This window comes from Larus michahellis, chromosome 8 (assembly GCF_964199755.1).
Source record: "Larus michahellis chromosome 8, bLarMic1.1, whole genome shotgun sequence".
NCBI lineage: Eukaryota > Metazoa > Chordata > Aves > Charadriiformes > Laridae > Larus > Larus michahellis.
The window spans coordinates 12,673,328-12,688,522 of record NC_133903.1 but is presented as its reverse complement, the minus strand read 5'-3'; the positions used below and the strand labels follow the sequence as shown (position 1 = coordinate 12,688,522).

At 38.8% G+C, this 15,195-nt stretch overlaps 1 protein-coding gene across 6 annotated transcripts in view; it reads left to right on the top strand.

The window, feature by feature from the left end:
• Window positions 1-9,872: 9,872 nt before the first annotated feature.
• CIITA (class II major histocompatibility complex transactivator) overlaps window positions 9,873-15,195 on the top strand; it is a 33,355-nt gene continuing 28,032 nt past the window's right edge. For 3 of the 6 annotated variants that reach the window (XM_074598339.1, XM_074598342.1, XM_074598338.1), the window contains exon 1: window positions 10,152-10,671. In XM_074598339.1, coding sequence (XP_074454440.1) covers window positions 10,287-10,671 — 385 coding nt within the window. In that variant the 5' untranslated portion in view covers window positions 10,152-10,286. Of the gene's footprint in view, window positions 9,891-10,151; window positions 10,672-13,735; window positions 13,753-14,110; window positions 14,204-15,195 lie in introns of those variants that run through there. The other 3 variants (XM_074598341.1, XM_074598343.1, XM_074598344.1) reach the window with 3 other exon arrangements.

Genomic DNA, 15,195 nt, shown 5'->3' with positions numbered 1-15,195 from the left:
TGTGTTCTTTAGGTGAACTTTGCACATTATACTGCGAAAACCACACCTCCAAATCTTGAGCTATGTGCCTCCTAGATGAGAACCCTACTCTCTGAGCATGCATAGTAATTTATGAATGCACTGTATCTTTAATTCGAAACAAGAATACAAGTAGCCAGTAGGAGCCTATTGTGGAATCATGAGCTGCCAATGATAAGTATAGTATGCCAATTAGTCAATATTTGTAAAATGTAAAAGCTTTCAATGTGTGTGCTAAGGTGTGCTAGCTTTGTGGCTTTTCCACCTAGCACCCATCTTGCACAGACATGAAATAAATATCTTGACTCTGTGTGCGTCGGCTCCTTGTGTGCTGGGTAAAGAACCCAGATTCGGGACAACAGTTTCACAATAATGAGGGGAAATAGTCCAGTCAGCTAGGTATGAAGTGGAGGATCACGGAAGATCTGATAAATCACAGTCATTTGTAGATCAGACTAGCTACTAGCATTAAATAAGCCTGCAAAATAATAACTTCCTAGTCTTTTCTAAAACATCTAACTAAACCAGAACATTGAATAAATACAGAAGTTACTATGGCAAACACTTCAAAAACATTAATTGGAAAGTAGCTTTGTGCAAGACCAGTTATTAGAGCAAGACAATATCTAATGAATCAGAAAAACTGGTAAAACTGATCTTAGTAGGATTTGTAATTGTAGAGCGTGAAAGGTGTATTGTATGACTAATGATGTTAATATTGTGGTAGTCATATTTTGGCTTTGGTAGTGATAAAACAGCACTTTATAGAATGTCAGTCAGTACAGCAGACTAGCATTAAAAAACTGAATAAGCAGTCTGTAATTTGATGGGATGGCTCATGATAGTTTACAATATTAAAATAGTTAAATAGGCTTTCACTCACAAAGATGACATAAACTCTTTGAGAGCTATCATGAGTTACAATTATTAAATAATTATGTGCATACCTGAAGCTGACCTCTACTTCATTTACTGTATCAACATGCACTTCTGCTTACGAGCAACACATTTACAATAACTCAAATAGAACAGGCTTCTGACTCAGAAGCATTTTTGTTCTAAGGCACCAGAAAATAACTGTGTGCCACGTTTCTCATCAGACAAAACAGTACTTGCTTCTACAGGAGAAGTGAGAATTGGCCTAACAGCATTAGGTATCTGATTTAGTACTCTGGTGCTGCTAACTAATTTCATTAGAGATGAAATTATGTAACTAAAAAAGAAACACAACCTGTGTTTTGTTTTTTAATTTTAAAACAGATAAAAGTTTCTTTAATTTTCCTCTCTTTCCAGTGCTCACCTCCACTAATTCACGGTAGAGATTATCTGTTTTCCTAACAAAATCTATTAGATAATCCCACAGAAGACTATCACTATACTATGCGAATGCTTTGAGTAACACTCTCTAAAAAGCTATGTCAAATTATGTTGTGTGATTATTCAAGGTATTGTATGAGTTATCATTTTCTTTTAGAGCAAATTAGGGGCTAGAAAGAATCCTTGGTCACAAGGTCACAAAAGGAACCATTGGTCAAACAAGAATTTCTTCATTTTGTGATTCTTAGAAAAGCATTCTTCCCTGTTTTAAAATAAATACATCCAAGCAAAACCTCAGAACTTTCCAATGTTTTCTAGGGTTTCACAGAACAAACTGTCCTATTTTCAACATTTTTTCAGTGTTCTGATTTAACTACAAATTATTTGAACGTTGGAAAGATTGGCAACACCTTAAAGGTGATGTAAGGCCTCAAATACTGCTTCAACAGCACAAAACTGAAAGATAGTTACAGTGAATTTATGAGTTTTGGTTTGGTTTTCAGGTTTGTACACAAGAAAACCTTGACCGTTTATGAAACGTATTAAGATTTCATTTAATTGCTGACCGAAACATATAGCATAAAACAGTTCAAAACTGTAAAATTTGCTGCTGTGCACTTGCTGCAGTAATGGCCTTTCTATCATAGAGGACTATCAGTGCCAAAGGCTTGGTACAAATAACTGAGAAATCTCTCTTGCTGTCTGTTTCAACAATAAATAGAATCTCCTCTATGACGAATATGGTGTTTCATTCACGCGATTAACATGAAGTCAGCTGATTTCTCTCTTTCTTTGGACCGTTGCCCAGAATCTTGCACTGGCATGATACCAGAGACTTGCACTGTAAACTGGACAAAGGTATGTTGAATAACTTGGCAGTTGTTGCTCTGGTTTAAATTCAGTTTTCAGTTAAATACTCTCTTCCTCTGAATATTGGAAAATATTGTTAATCCAAGAATAACTCTTACCTCTCTCACATTAGATATGCTTACAGGGTTTCTTGGAGGTTCAGGGAAATGTTTAAATTTTGAGGAGATAGGCCAGATTAGAGAAGGTATTAAATACATAACTTTCTTAGACTGTCACCTAATTAATTTGTAAAAGATGATTTCCTGTTTTGGCCCAGAACCAATTTCTGTGGAATTGTTGTAATTGGCATACCTGAATTGTTGTAATTGGCAGCTCTGTATTAACAGCTGAGAAGCCATAGCATTTACTGGACAGATCAGGATAGTGTCTTTTAGTTGGGTGATATGTAGCAATACACTCTTAGAAGAGATCAGGTTCTGACATCAGGAAGAAACGGGTAACCAAAAGATATGTCAAAGCGGAAGAGGTCTGGGCCCTAAATATAAATGGAGATTTAAAAAAAAAAAAAAGCCAAACAAAAACCCAAACAACAAACAAACTGAATGAAGGAAACGATCAATACAGCCTCATATCTAAAAAGATGAAAAATTTTTGAGTACCTCAAGAGGAGTATAAATACCCATTATTGCACAGTAACTGGTTTTGATTCTAAAAAGTGCAGTAGCGTCTGCATTCCTTTCAATTAGGAAAAAATCAAGAAAACATTACATATTTTTATTAAATAGCTTATTTTCTCCTCTGTATTTTCTGTATGGCTTTAGGCCTTATTTAAGTCATGCTGTAGGAATCTGTACTGTGGTTACCTGGGAGACAAAATGCTCTGCAATTATTGAGTTTATTTCAGTATCTTTTTCTGTTGAGACTATGCAGTAGTCACTTAGAAACGGCCAAAACAAAGGCAGACCAAAGCAAAGTCATCAGCTTTCTTCCAGCTTGGGGTGCATTGCTTCCCAACGCTTGGATGCAGACTTCTTAGTGTGCTTAGCTTTATATATCTTTTGATATGTTCAAAGCTTCAGTCATTCATAGCTGCAGTTCTTGGTACTTGTTACTTCTGCAAATCATCTCTTATTACTCAGTTTGGGAACTCCAAAAATAAGGAACTTGGGCTGTTTGGACACCTGTCAAAAGTTTGGTTTAAGTGACTTAATAGATCCACTGCAGTGAGCTGGGATAGGATCCATTTCCCAGAGTGCCAGTCTTCTGATTTCACCAGAAGAGGTGCTTGGGGTCCCTTCTCTCCTTTGCTATATGAATTTAAAAGGCCTATATACACTCACACAAGTATCCAATAGCTTTCCTGACTTAAGACAGTCCTCTATGGGCTTGCTGGGGGAGGCAGGGGGGAAGTAATCTAAACCTATTAGATAAACAACCCTAAGGGTTATCAAACAGTTGAGAAGCTTAGTGCAACAAGAGATTAATATGAAAAATTGAGTACTGTTACTTCTACTGTTTTCTCTGGAAAAATAAAAGTCAAAGTTGTTTATAAAATTGTAAATTGCTTATTTCCTAGCTGTGCTTTTTTTGGTGTTTGTTTTGTTCTGGTGTTGGGTTTTGGTTTTTTTTGCTAGTAATATCTACATAGGCTTGTTCAGATCCCTAAGGTGCTTGCTGGACAATTCTTCAACCACTACTTTCACTAGCAATGTCTACTTCATCTTTTGTTGTGGAGGCTGTGGTTAAGCAGCTCTATTTACCGGCATTTGTTGGTTTTGCTTATTCTAAACTGGTGTCAAAGGGGTGGTAAAGGCAATAACTTTCTCAGAAAAAAGTAGAATATAGAGAAAACACAAAAAAGAGAAGTAAGAAAGGGTTCCTAATCTGGTGATGCAATGACGTGAGAAACCTGTACCTACAGTTCTTAATTCTTTTGACCTGCAGATTTTTGTGAAGCAGACTGTGGTCCCTACTTCTACAGCATGCTTGTTTAACAGTATCTTTCCTTGATTTGTTAATATGTTTTTTCTAGTTCACTGAATAGCTTTAACTCCTTAAAATTCCTTGTACTCAGTTACAGAGAAGGGATGTCCGAGGAATTAAAATTCACAAAATCCATACTGTTTCTGTAGGCCTGAATCATACAAAGAGTAGAGGTGCTCGGGATTGGTCTTTAGGTAGCTGTATCCCCCATATGAGCCACAGAACATGAAGTGCCTTGGAGTGGGATCTGGCAGATTGACTGCATGTTCTTTACAAGATATACCAGATGCTACCGACGACAACTCGCTCTGTGAGCAATACACAGCTCTTGAGCCTCTCCTGGAGTTAGGACCCCAACCTCTTTTGGCAAAACCAAAAGCAAGGTTCATGTCAGTGGCCTAAGAGCCCCTTTTACAGTGGAGTCTGTGCTCAAGAAGAGACCACAATTTCCTCTGCTGCCTGAAAGGTGATAGCCTCAGCCTCCCAGCTTAGAAGAGGAGGAAGCTCTGGGCTGTAGTAGAGGCCTCCACAGCTGTTCCTGTGAAAGCTGTTCTCCCTGACTCCCCAACTGGGGGGTGAAGCATTTGTTTCTCCTGTGAATGGGCCTGAATTCACGATCCACACGTCTTTAAAATCTATGAATAATCGTCAATAAAAAATACCGAAATAAACCTTGGAAGAAGGGCAAGGGCCCAAACCCGTTTGTTTTTCAGAGAATGCACTAAACGTTTGGCTTTCATCCTTCATGCAGGGTAGAGCAGCTTCAGCAGAAGAGTTTGAGAGTTCCCCTTCCCCGTGGCAGAGCAGTCCAGAGACCGCACTGCCGGACTGCAGAAACATGGACCTAAAGCTCCTGGAAAAAAAAGGCAGTGTGACTGTGTTTATGATACCACATTCACTGTCTGCAGTTACAAGAATAATAGCACAGCTACTGAAATGAAAGTTGTGGTAAGTGCTGGTTTATTCATGTGACTAAAGGTAGAGCTACTGTGTCTGATGTGGATTTTAGTATTTTTTTTGTGTCTGGTATGTGTTTTAGTTGACAAAAATCAGAAATGCTTTAGGGAAGCCCCTAAAATACATGGTTTCTTCAACTGTCAGTGTAGTATTTTTGCCCAGTTTTCTTGCCTCTATCATTCTGAAACTCGACACAAGCTGTGATTTTGCAAACATCCTTTTCCTTGTTGGTTTGGGTTTGCATTTGTATTCTGTTTCCCGTTCTTGCTTAATTTTATTTCAGTGTAATGAGAATTACAGGGTTTTTTGTCACATGCTCCAATGCACCAGTATCCATAGGGTTTTTTGTCACACTCTCCAATGTACCAGTGTACTGGACTAGGTATATGAAGTCCAGTGGTGGTGACAGAAAGCTAGGAATTGCATTGCTCTTCTCACTTTTCTCCTCTCCGCTCCGCTATATAACAAGTCCTTCTGTTAACAAGATGAATACTGTTGTGCACTGCCTGTCCCAAAACTGCTGCTAAGACATCTGTGCATTTCTGATACTTACAGACCTCTTGAAAACCAAGGGAAGAAATAAGATCCTTTCTCAGTGTCTTTTCCTCTGTCCGTAGGCCAGGCAGCAGCTGGGTGTTGGTGCAGGTCCTGGTGCTCATGGCGTGCTTGCAGAGCACACAGCTGCAGCCAACTGCTAGTGAAAACACTTCACGCTCCATCCTTGGCCTCCTGGTAAAATACCTTGTGCTAGTAAAATAGTATAATAAGAGAACAGCATGCTTATAAATCCACAGTGCTTTAGCAAAATATTGATAAAACAGCGATATTTTGTTAATTTTCATTTTTTTTCAGTACTTTTTTCTCTGGGAAGTTCCAGCACGTACCATAGCACAATCATTCTAATGCCAGTGCAAGTTATGAATCACTGGGATTCAGGTGAAGAAGAAAGTGGTGGAATTCATAGTTTAAATGTGGGCCTATAACACAAAGATAGTTTAGAAAATATTTGATTCCTTGCTGTTGAAAACAGCATCACGGCTTTGTCTTCATATAGCTACCTAATTCTCTACAGAGCACTTTGTGGTAGCTGTGTCCTCTTGGCACAACAATGAATCTGGACTGCACAAGGTAGGCTGGCAAACTGATGTTTTTATGTTGTTACTATTATTTATGTTACTAAGCTAAAAATGCAAGGATTATGAGTTTTTAAATTCTAATATTTTAAAGAAGCAAAAGAATCCCATTGAATGTTTATGGCAGACCAGCAGCAAACCTGGATATCCCATCCTAATAAAAGTAGAAACCGAGGTCATTTCTGCCGGAATGCTTTTTGAAGTTAGTTTATCAGGATTTTGCAAAGCAGCTGTCTAAATAGGTCTTTCATTCAGCCTGCTTTGCTCTGTCAGCCTTCTGTCTTGTTGTCCAAAGTTCCATGAGATTCTGAATGACCGCAAATATTTGAGGCCCTAATCTTTCTTCACACCTACTAGATGGGAAATTCCCAACCTTTTAAGTTCCTAACCTCACTTGAGAAAATGATGTTCTGGGGAAGCTGCCAGGATGACCAGCAGCGTTGTAGCGCATTACCTTGGACTCTGTGCTGTGTCTCACCTGCAGTGCTGCGCTACTGAGGCTCATCATAGTATTTGGGAAGCAATGTGTAGGTATGGAAGGATGCTGAAGGACTTTTATGCATTAATGGAACCACAGCTAGTTTCTGAGGTGAGGAAGGAGGGAAAAGATTTGATCAGACAGTTTTAAAAACAAGCTCTGGGGGAAAAAAGCAAAACTCCGCAATATAAAAGACAGACCTTTTATGCTCAAAACACCTTCCATAATATCACATCTTTACTTTCCTACAGGAAGTCATTTTCATAATAGACGTAAGATATTTTGCATTAAGAGCTGTAAACCTTGGCAGAATTACTTAGGAAATCCTGCATGAGTGCGTATGCACGACAAAAGATACAACGTTGGTAACCAAAGTCTCCATTCTAAGATTTACCTGAAGTAAGTTCCCGGAGTCCAGCTTTGCAAAATATAATAAAGTTAGGGGTAGGCTGGTAATTAGATACTCACTGAGGGCAGCATTCTCTAATGCTCATGGACATTGCTGCAAAGTCCTTATTAATTTCAGTAGAGAGTGTGTTATGAATGAACTGTGCTTCCTTGAAAATTCCTTTCATGTTGTCTGAGCTGTTGGCTCTATCTTCGAGCTCTGGTTTCCCAGTTAGCTGGTGTCTTTGGCCTCTCTAGACATAAATTGGATTCAATACCAGAATTTCTGTTTGGGATTCCTTCTATCAAGGCTGAATAGCTTTGACATGCTGCTGGTTGAGCAATTTTTCACAGAAAGTCTATTTAACAAGTTTCCCTACTTTCTGATTGCAATGACTCAAGCCTGTATAATATAGGCATCAGCATTTCATTACTTTGCTTCACAGATGAATGTATGTATTTAACTGCACAACTTCCCTTCCTGTTCTAAGGATTCTCTTTAACTGGCACAAAGCTTATCTATGTCAGAGTGATGTTTTATAGCAGCTGTCTGTTTTTAAGGATTGTCATGGTAGTCTTCCTGTCAAAGTCCAAAGGAAAAGACATGCCTTAACTATAAAAAGTGCTAACCAATAACAACATAATAAGTATCAAATAATAAAAATGTACAGCCTGACTTAGTTCTCTTTTTCACACACATTGTTTGTGCTATGATACATTTTAAAGAGGAAAGTTAGTTAAAAAGGAGAACTCATGCTTTTGATTTCTCTGCATTGAGAGGAAGTATCACTTCTAAGTAAATATGATGCTGCCCAAAGTCTACAGCTAATTTTGAAATCCAAATAATCTTAGTAAAATCTTAGCGATTCATTTCACCGTTTTTCCTACAGCGAAAGCAGCTGAAGGTGTACTGATGTAGGCCGGGTTATGTCCTTCAGTACCTGGCATCTGGGTATGTCACGAGCCTTAGCAGATTTTATCTAGTGTCAAGATAATACGAAATATTTTTTTTAATTTATACAAATGCAAAAACAAAAGCAGAAATAGAAATCACATTTGATTATTTTATCGAAATTGCAAATTAGGACTGTAGCAGCACTAGAACTTGAATTAAGTTTTCAAAGCTTAAGCCACTGTAGTCCCCTTTCCCTTATTTTGGCCTTAGCTACGAGATAATCAGTTTTGAGGTCAAAGGCAGAGTACTTCTAGCACAGTATTTCTTGCTATGTTTGCCTATAGCCCAGCAAGAGCTGGGGACAACTGTACAGAAAACACACTTCCTCCCAGATGATGATCTTGAGATCTTTTTGGAAAACTCCTCAGGAATTCTTAAAATATGTGGGAAGAGTAAGACAGGAATCAACTTGAAATCTTTATATCTTAACACCTACACAAAGGCAATCCTACTTTTGATCTGTGTTAAATATAGACATAACGGAAGAAAAAATATTGTATCTGAGTTGAAAAGCCTGTAATCTCCTATTCATGGTGAACTTTGCCTGGGCACATTTGCAGATGGAAACTGGTTAAGGTGTGAAGCACTTGAAGAAAATCTGCTTTTCTCTTGCTTAAGTGGCACTCATGATGACATATCACAAGGTATTTGCTCACTTGCTTGTCTGCTTCTGAAGGGAACTATCCTGTGGAGGGGAGTCCTTTGCCCACAAAAAGAAATCCACCTTTCCCACACTATTATATCCCCTCACAGTCAAACAGACTTACGCCCTGGAGCACTGAGGAAGGCTTTCTGTATCTGGCTTTTCCAGAGGTAAGGTGCAGCAGGTCAATGAGTTGCAGAGACTGGCTGAGGATTACAGTTTAAATTGAGTTTCTTCTTTTATTACACAGCTTCTCATGTGACTTGAACTCTCCACCTTCCATCAAGAAGGAGACTTCTTAGTCAGGATAACTGCTGTCTACAGGGGCCTTGAATGTGACCAATGATGCTAAGAAATGTTTCTGAAAACCTCCAAAAATAATAGCCAAATAATGGAGACAATACTTTTTTTTTTTTTTAAGTCTGTTGCACCCATTCAAGAGGACAGTGATTGCAGAAGAACCCGAGATTTGAGACTGTCTCTCTTCCCCAAGCCATGGTAAACTCATTCAGATTTGCAGTGATAGCAAGCAGTTCCCAACTTTCTGCAAGGCAAACCCCTAGCTGCCTTTAGCATGTGTTCTGCTCCACAATATGGTAAAGTACAAGTGAAGGCATCTTATTCAGTGCACTTTTATTTTGATAAAATGATGGGAAACAGTCCTTTTCACGTACTAGCCCAGGAACAATGCTACTCTGAATGAGTTGGCATTTATTCCTACTCATACTTCAACAAAACGAATGTTTTCTCTTTTGTTTTGAATCAATGTAGGCAACAACTTTAAAGGAAAATATGTTTAAAAGACAAATTCTGACTGAGATAATATGCATGAAAGATCCAAGGTATTTACTTTTCCATAAGGAAAATAAATTAATCTGCTTTTCTCAGTTGCCATTTATATAGTTAGAGTAAAACTTGTTACCCATCTGCACTGCAAGTCAAAATCATACTACTGGATAATCAGATAGCTTATTTTTCCAGTGTTTCGCATGCACTTCCTGATATTGAACATAAACATCAGAAAGAGCATAAAATTCTTGTTATTCTACAAAGATATGTTGGATCTTAACCAGAGTTTGCAGTAGTGTACTTAAAAGATTTATTAAGATTTATCAAGTTCTTCTTGGTGCCTTATTTCTTACTAGGTGGAATTATTGCTTCACTTTCAAATGTGTCCAGTGCTGAAAAGAAGTCATGGCAATATTCAAGGTAGTAAAACCTAGCAGCAAATAAATGTATTCATAACCTAATCTCTAATCTTACATTGGAGTCTCCAAGTTTTAAACTTATCCCTCTTGCAGAGGATGTGTTTTGTGCTGAAGCTTTTGGTACTGTTCTGATTCAGCAATGACTTGGCCAGGAGGCAAAGGTCCGCCTATAGCAATCCTTCTATATTTTTTTTTTTAATTACTTTTTCAGGTTACCGTTTTGCTGATTGGAAAACTGTGTTTTATGAATGCATGGAAGAATTGTGCTGTTGTGTCATTTCATCAAGAAGTTATTTGTTGCTGGAAATGTTATTTAAAGGCTTAATCGAATGAGGAAATACCTCTGCTATTGCAGGCCAAAGTCTCTTAACTTTTTTTTTTTCACTTCATCTTTTTGATGCTGACTGAGTGGATTTTTTTAATTCTATTGAAACAGTTCAGATTTTGCTCAGACCTCCTTCAAACGTCTTCAGATGCAGGTATGAATCTCTTTAAGGAGATCCTACCTAGAGTAAGGAATATTCTTTCAACTGCTACAGCTTCTGATGACCGCGCATTGCTTAACCTCATGTTGAAGGAAGATGTGATATCCAAGGAGTACCATCAAGCCTTGCTCCATGAAAAAGACAGAGAGGACCTTGCAAGGAAGATATCTCTGACCTTTATGGAAAAATGGGACCTGTACTTGAACACTTTGGTTCCCCTCTGTTGTTTAAACCTCTGTGGCAGTAAGCCTCAAAACATGACAGATAATGAGCCAACAGGAAGCAAGTACATTTCTGGTAAATCAGCTTTTTTTTTTTTTTTTTCTTTTTTGCTTTGTTAAAGATTTACTTTTGTTTATTGCATTTTGAGATTGAATTGTGGTATAGTGCAAAGTACATCAGTGGAGAGCAGGTGGGGAAAGAGAAGAGAGCAGAATGTAATGCAAGAGCAGCTAAAAAGAGATGATCATTCAGAGTAGCTACTGGATACCCATTTTCATAGCCAGGCCATAATAAAATTTGTTCTTTGCTACCTTTTGCAGAACCAGTAATGCAAAGTAGATAAAGAGACCATGATAAGGTCAGTTTTTCTGAACAGACATACCAACCGTTGATAGTCTGAGTAGCATTTGTTCCTGGCATATGCTGGCAATTTATGTAGGGAAATCTCCTATCTTTTTCAATCAAATATGGGAGGAATGCTCTCCACTTTTAAATTCCAGATGTCTATAAGCAACAAAATTACACTGCCTACAAGAGACTGCTGCAGATTTAAGGAGGGGAAATACTTCATGACTTATGAGGCTGGATTCAGGAGTTCTGAGGTTTTTAGTGGGCAGCAGGAGAGACAGAAATCCAGACACCTTATTATCCTGAGGCAGTAAACTCACTTTTTAGTCTTACCTACCAGAGGATTACTGTATATGTTGGAGAACAGGGATAGCTCTGGGACAATCCTAACATTGTCCATCCTATGTAAAATGACAGAACCCCAGCTTAAATTATAGCATTCAGAATTACTTTTAGATAACCAAGCAACCGTAAAAGGAGAGTAAAAGAATACTTAGTAGAATATTGGGGTAGTCCTGTAAAACTGATGGAAGGAACCTTGGGCTGCAATGTAGTCAGGGGTATAAATCTCTTCCTCTCCTAAAGTTTGGACATCACTTCTCAGGGCATGGATGAAAGTACAAGAGGAAATGCTGGGGGAAAAGAATTAAGACAGTTCATGAGAAGGCAAAATACCAACCTGGAAGATTTTATCTCTATTATTACGGACATTCAAATTAATGCCAAGAATTCATATTTTAAATGTAGAATATCATAGCAAGCGGCCTAATGTCACTTATGCTAGGAGCATATATAGTCTGATTTCTACTTTTAATTAAATCCTTTGTGCTTGAAAAAAGTGATAAGTGCTTGAAAAGATATCTGCTTCTTCTCATTTTTGTAATGGTAGCACCTAAAATTTCCATTCAAAGATCTTGATCCTTTCATGCCTGGCTCTGTGTCTCTGTCACAAAGCCATAACAGAGGGAACCTGAAGTGCATCAGAAGCATTAGTCTTCATCCATCACATGTTCAACCATTTGTCACTGTTCTCTAGGTTCTGTAGGAGAGATGGGCTTAAAAATAAGTGGTTTCAAAGGCCACCAGGAAATTACTCAAATTGTATTAGAGACGACAGCTTTCTTTGAAGCAAATGCTTTCCTGACTTTCTTTTTGAAATTTCTTGATTTTTTCACCCTTATGTTCAATCATTGTTTCACTCTGAACAAGCCTTGCAAAGAAAACTGGGGGTTAGGAACATTGGTATCAGCAGGTTTCTCACTTTCTACTTAATAGTTTTGCAACTATTTATTCTACCACAAAACAGATCTTTACAATTTCTGGACAAAAAAGTACCAGCTTTCCCCCTCTTGCAAAGTGCGCTATTGACATCTGTTTTGTAGTGCTTCCAATACTAATCAATAGCTTCTGTTCCCTCCTTTTGCAGTAGGGCAGCGTATCAGCAATCACTGAAGCAAAGAAGCTGATGGTCACCTGAGAAGATTAGGCAGTTCTCAGCTGCCTCACAGGCTCCTGTTTTCCAGTTTACTTTTCCCTCTCTCTCTAAGACCATCTTTATAGACCAGTCCACTAGATGAACCAGTACTCTGATTTGCTCCAGCAATTCTTTTCTGCTGTTTCTAAGCAGCAGTGGGTGTTGTACAAAAAGTGGACAGCCAGTCTTTGCTGTAGGTATGAACTGGAATCACAGTAAACAGCTGAATTCTTTTGTTCTCCCAGCTTTCACTCTTGAAGTATATAGATTGCCTCATGGGATTACAGCCTCAGAAGCTGGCAAAAAAAAATCTGCCTGTATGGGGCTGGGGCTTGTAAAGGAGCTTATAACTTGCGGGGTTGTGCTGCACATTAGAACAGGGCTAACAAATAACCCTGTTAACTTTTGTAGGGATTTCCCACACAGCGTCTCCTATCAAAACAGAGCACTAAAATATAGAATCTGTATTTGTGCAGACTTTCATTATTTTCTGCTGTGAATGCTGTTGTACTGAGATGTTGTTTTTCTTCTAATATGTGTAGAGGAATTCCAAGAACACTGCTGCCTGGCAGGTTAGAGAGCCGAAAGAGGCTAATGGTCTGCATTGCAGGCTGGGCCCTGTATCTCTGTAACTACTGGGAACAGATCAGCCACTCCCAGGAATGAAACAGCTTTTTCTCTTCTCAGTGAGCATGTTCCAATGGAACCTGGTGGGAGGGGATCCCCTCTGCAATGGGAAAAGGCTGACGCAGGTCAGCAGCTGCTTTGCTTATAGGACCTGCTGCCATGTGCACAAGCCATTTGTTACGGAGCAGATGGTTAAAAACTTGCCTTACTGTAGCAGCAAGTCCTGGGTGTCACTGACTTCATCAAATCCCACTTCCTTCCTTTGCCCTTCAGACTCTGGTGGAACTTTTGTTATAAGCTGTAGCCAATGGAATAATACTACCTTGGGAATATATTCTCTTTCATAATTAATTTCTAATTTGTGTAGGTCTATGCATGATAAAAAAATAGGCAAATAACCTTGCAGAGGCACACAGAATCATGACAGGAACGCTCATGAATGAAGTTGGTTTTCAAAAGGTTGTTTGTCTTACGCCAGGTAGGCGCTGGCAGGGTAAGCGATGATTAGATGAATAAACGTTCTGTCAGAAGCAAACCCTGAACACCATGTGTAAGACACACAAGATTTACAACCTCCTGTTTTGTAAAACATCCTACTTGTCTTTTGGGGCCAATGGCAGGAGATATCAAACTAATTCTGTATGGGTAGAGTCTGTGAACATGCGAAGAAATACTTTCACTTCCGTTACACGAAATGGAGCTGCAAGGTAAGAGTGTCTGCATGCTGCTCGCTTTATTCTTACTGATGGACTGTTTAACAGCTTGACTTCAGGACAGATTTGAACTGGAATAAAAAAGAAGAGGTAGATTTCTGGGGAGCACCAGAAATCGTTACCGCCGGCTCTCATCCAATTTCGGTTTCCAACCGAATAAATCAATCTCTTCCTAACTAATGGCAAGTGCAAGGTCTTCTTAGCAGTGACAAGTGACCGGTAAAGGTAACAGTGCTTATTATGAAGGGGTTGCTAGAAGGGAGGTTCCTTTTCATTTTCCTCTTTGGAATTCCCCTGAGCCTTTAACTTTTTTACAGTCACAGGGCTGGCTCATTTCCTCCTTTCTGGTGTTACTTTCTGTAAGCGTTGGGTAGTGATAGCAGCTCTCCTCGGTTTTTGGTACTGAATCCAGGGTGAAAGAGCAGGAACTGTCCAGTTAACTAAGGTCAGTTTTTCCTCAACTCTTGAATGCATTGCTTTTGTCATGGCTAATTCATCTTACCTTACCTTTTGTAGACATTGGTAACTATAGTGTGTCAGTATTGGGACTTGCATCGCTTGAAATATTAGTAGGGTGAAGTCTGAATGTGGACGAAATTTTGGAGAATTTTTAGCAATTGTGTTTTGTGGCTAGCCCTGTTTACTTGTTCAAAATGTTGCTGTAGTTTATTTCAGACCTGGTTGAGAATGTACTTGTTTTTTGAACAAATCTTGCACCTTTAGAAAGTGAAACTGAGAATTATTGGAAGAAACTGGCTTATTTCCAGCTTTTTCACAGATCTGGCAAGACAACCTAGAGCTTTACTTCCCTGTTTAGGAAGGCAGAGATTCTGTCTTGAAGAAAGTCTCTGAGTGCAAATGTATTTTTTCTGCCAAAAAAGCTTATAGGCAAGGTGTCTGCTGTGCCACTTTATTTCATCTTACTGCTGGGATAGGAGAGCTGGGCACAGCTGTGACACACGAGGCGATAATGGATATGAAAAAGCAAATTCTGCTTCAAATCGCAACTCTGACACCTGCAGGACAGTACATTGTTAGTCTGCCTGAAATCAGCTGTCTCCAACGTAAGGCTAGTGGCATTTCTTTTATCTGTTGCAGTGGTCACTGTACAGCTAAGTTTGTTGAAAGGCAGAAGCTCCTTTTACCTGATATTTATACTTTTTCTAACTTCTTTAAACTCTTCTCTAAAGGGACACAAGGGAGAATGTGATGGGATATAGAGCAGCTTTTATTTTCCAGCACCATCTCTGTTCTTCTGTTTTAGACTATAAAGCCCGTGGAAAGTAACACACCACTCCATGGGCAAGATAAAGACTGTCAGTAAAAGCAGTATCTTTTTTTAAATTGGGTAATACAACAGGAAAAGGTAAACCAGCTTTCAGATGTACAAGCCTTTCATAGATCTGAACTAGAAAATAAAACCTTCAAAGCTAAATA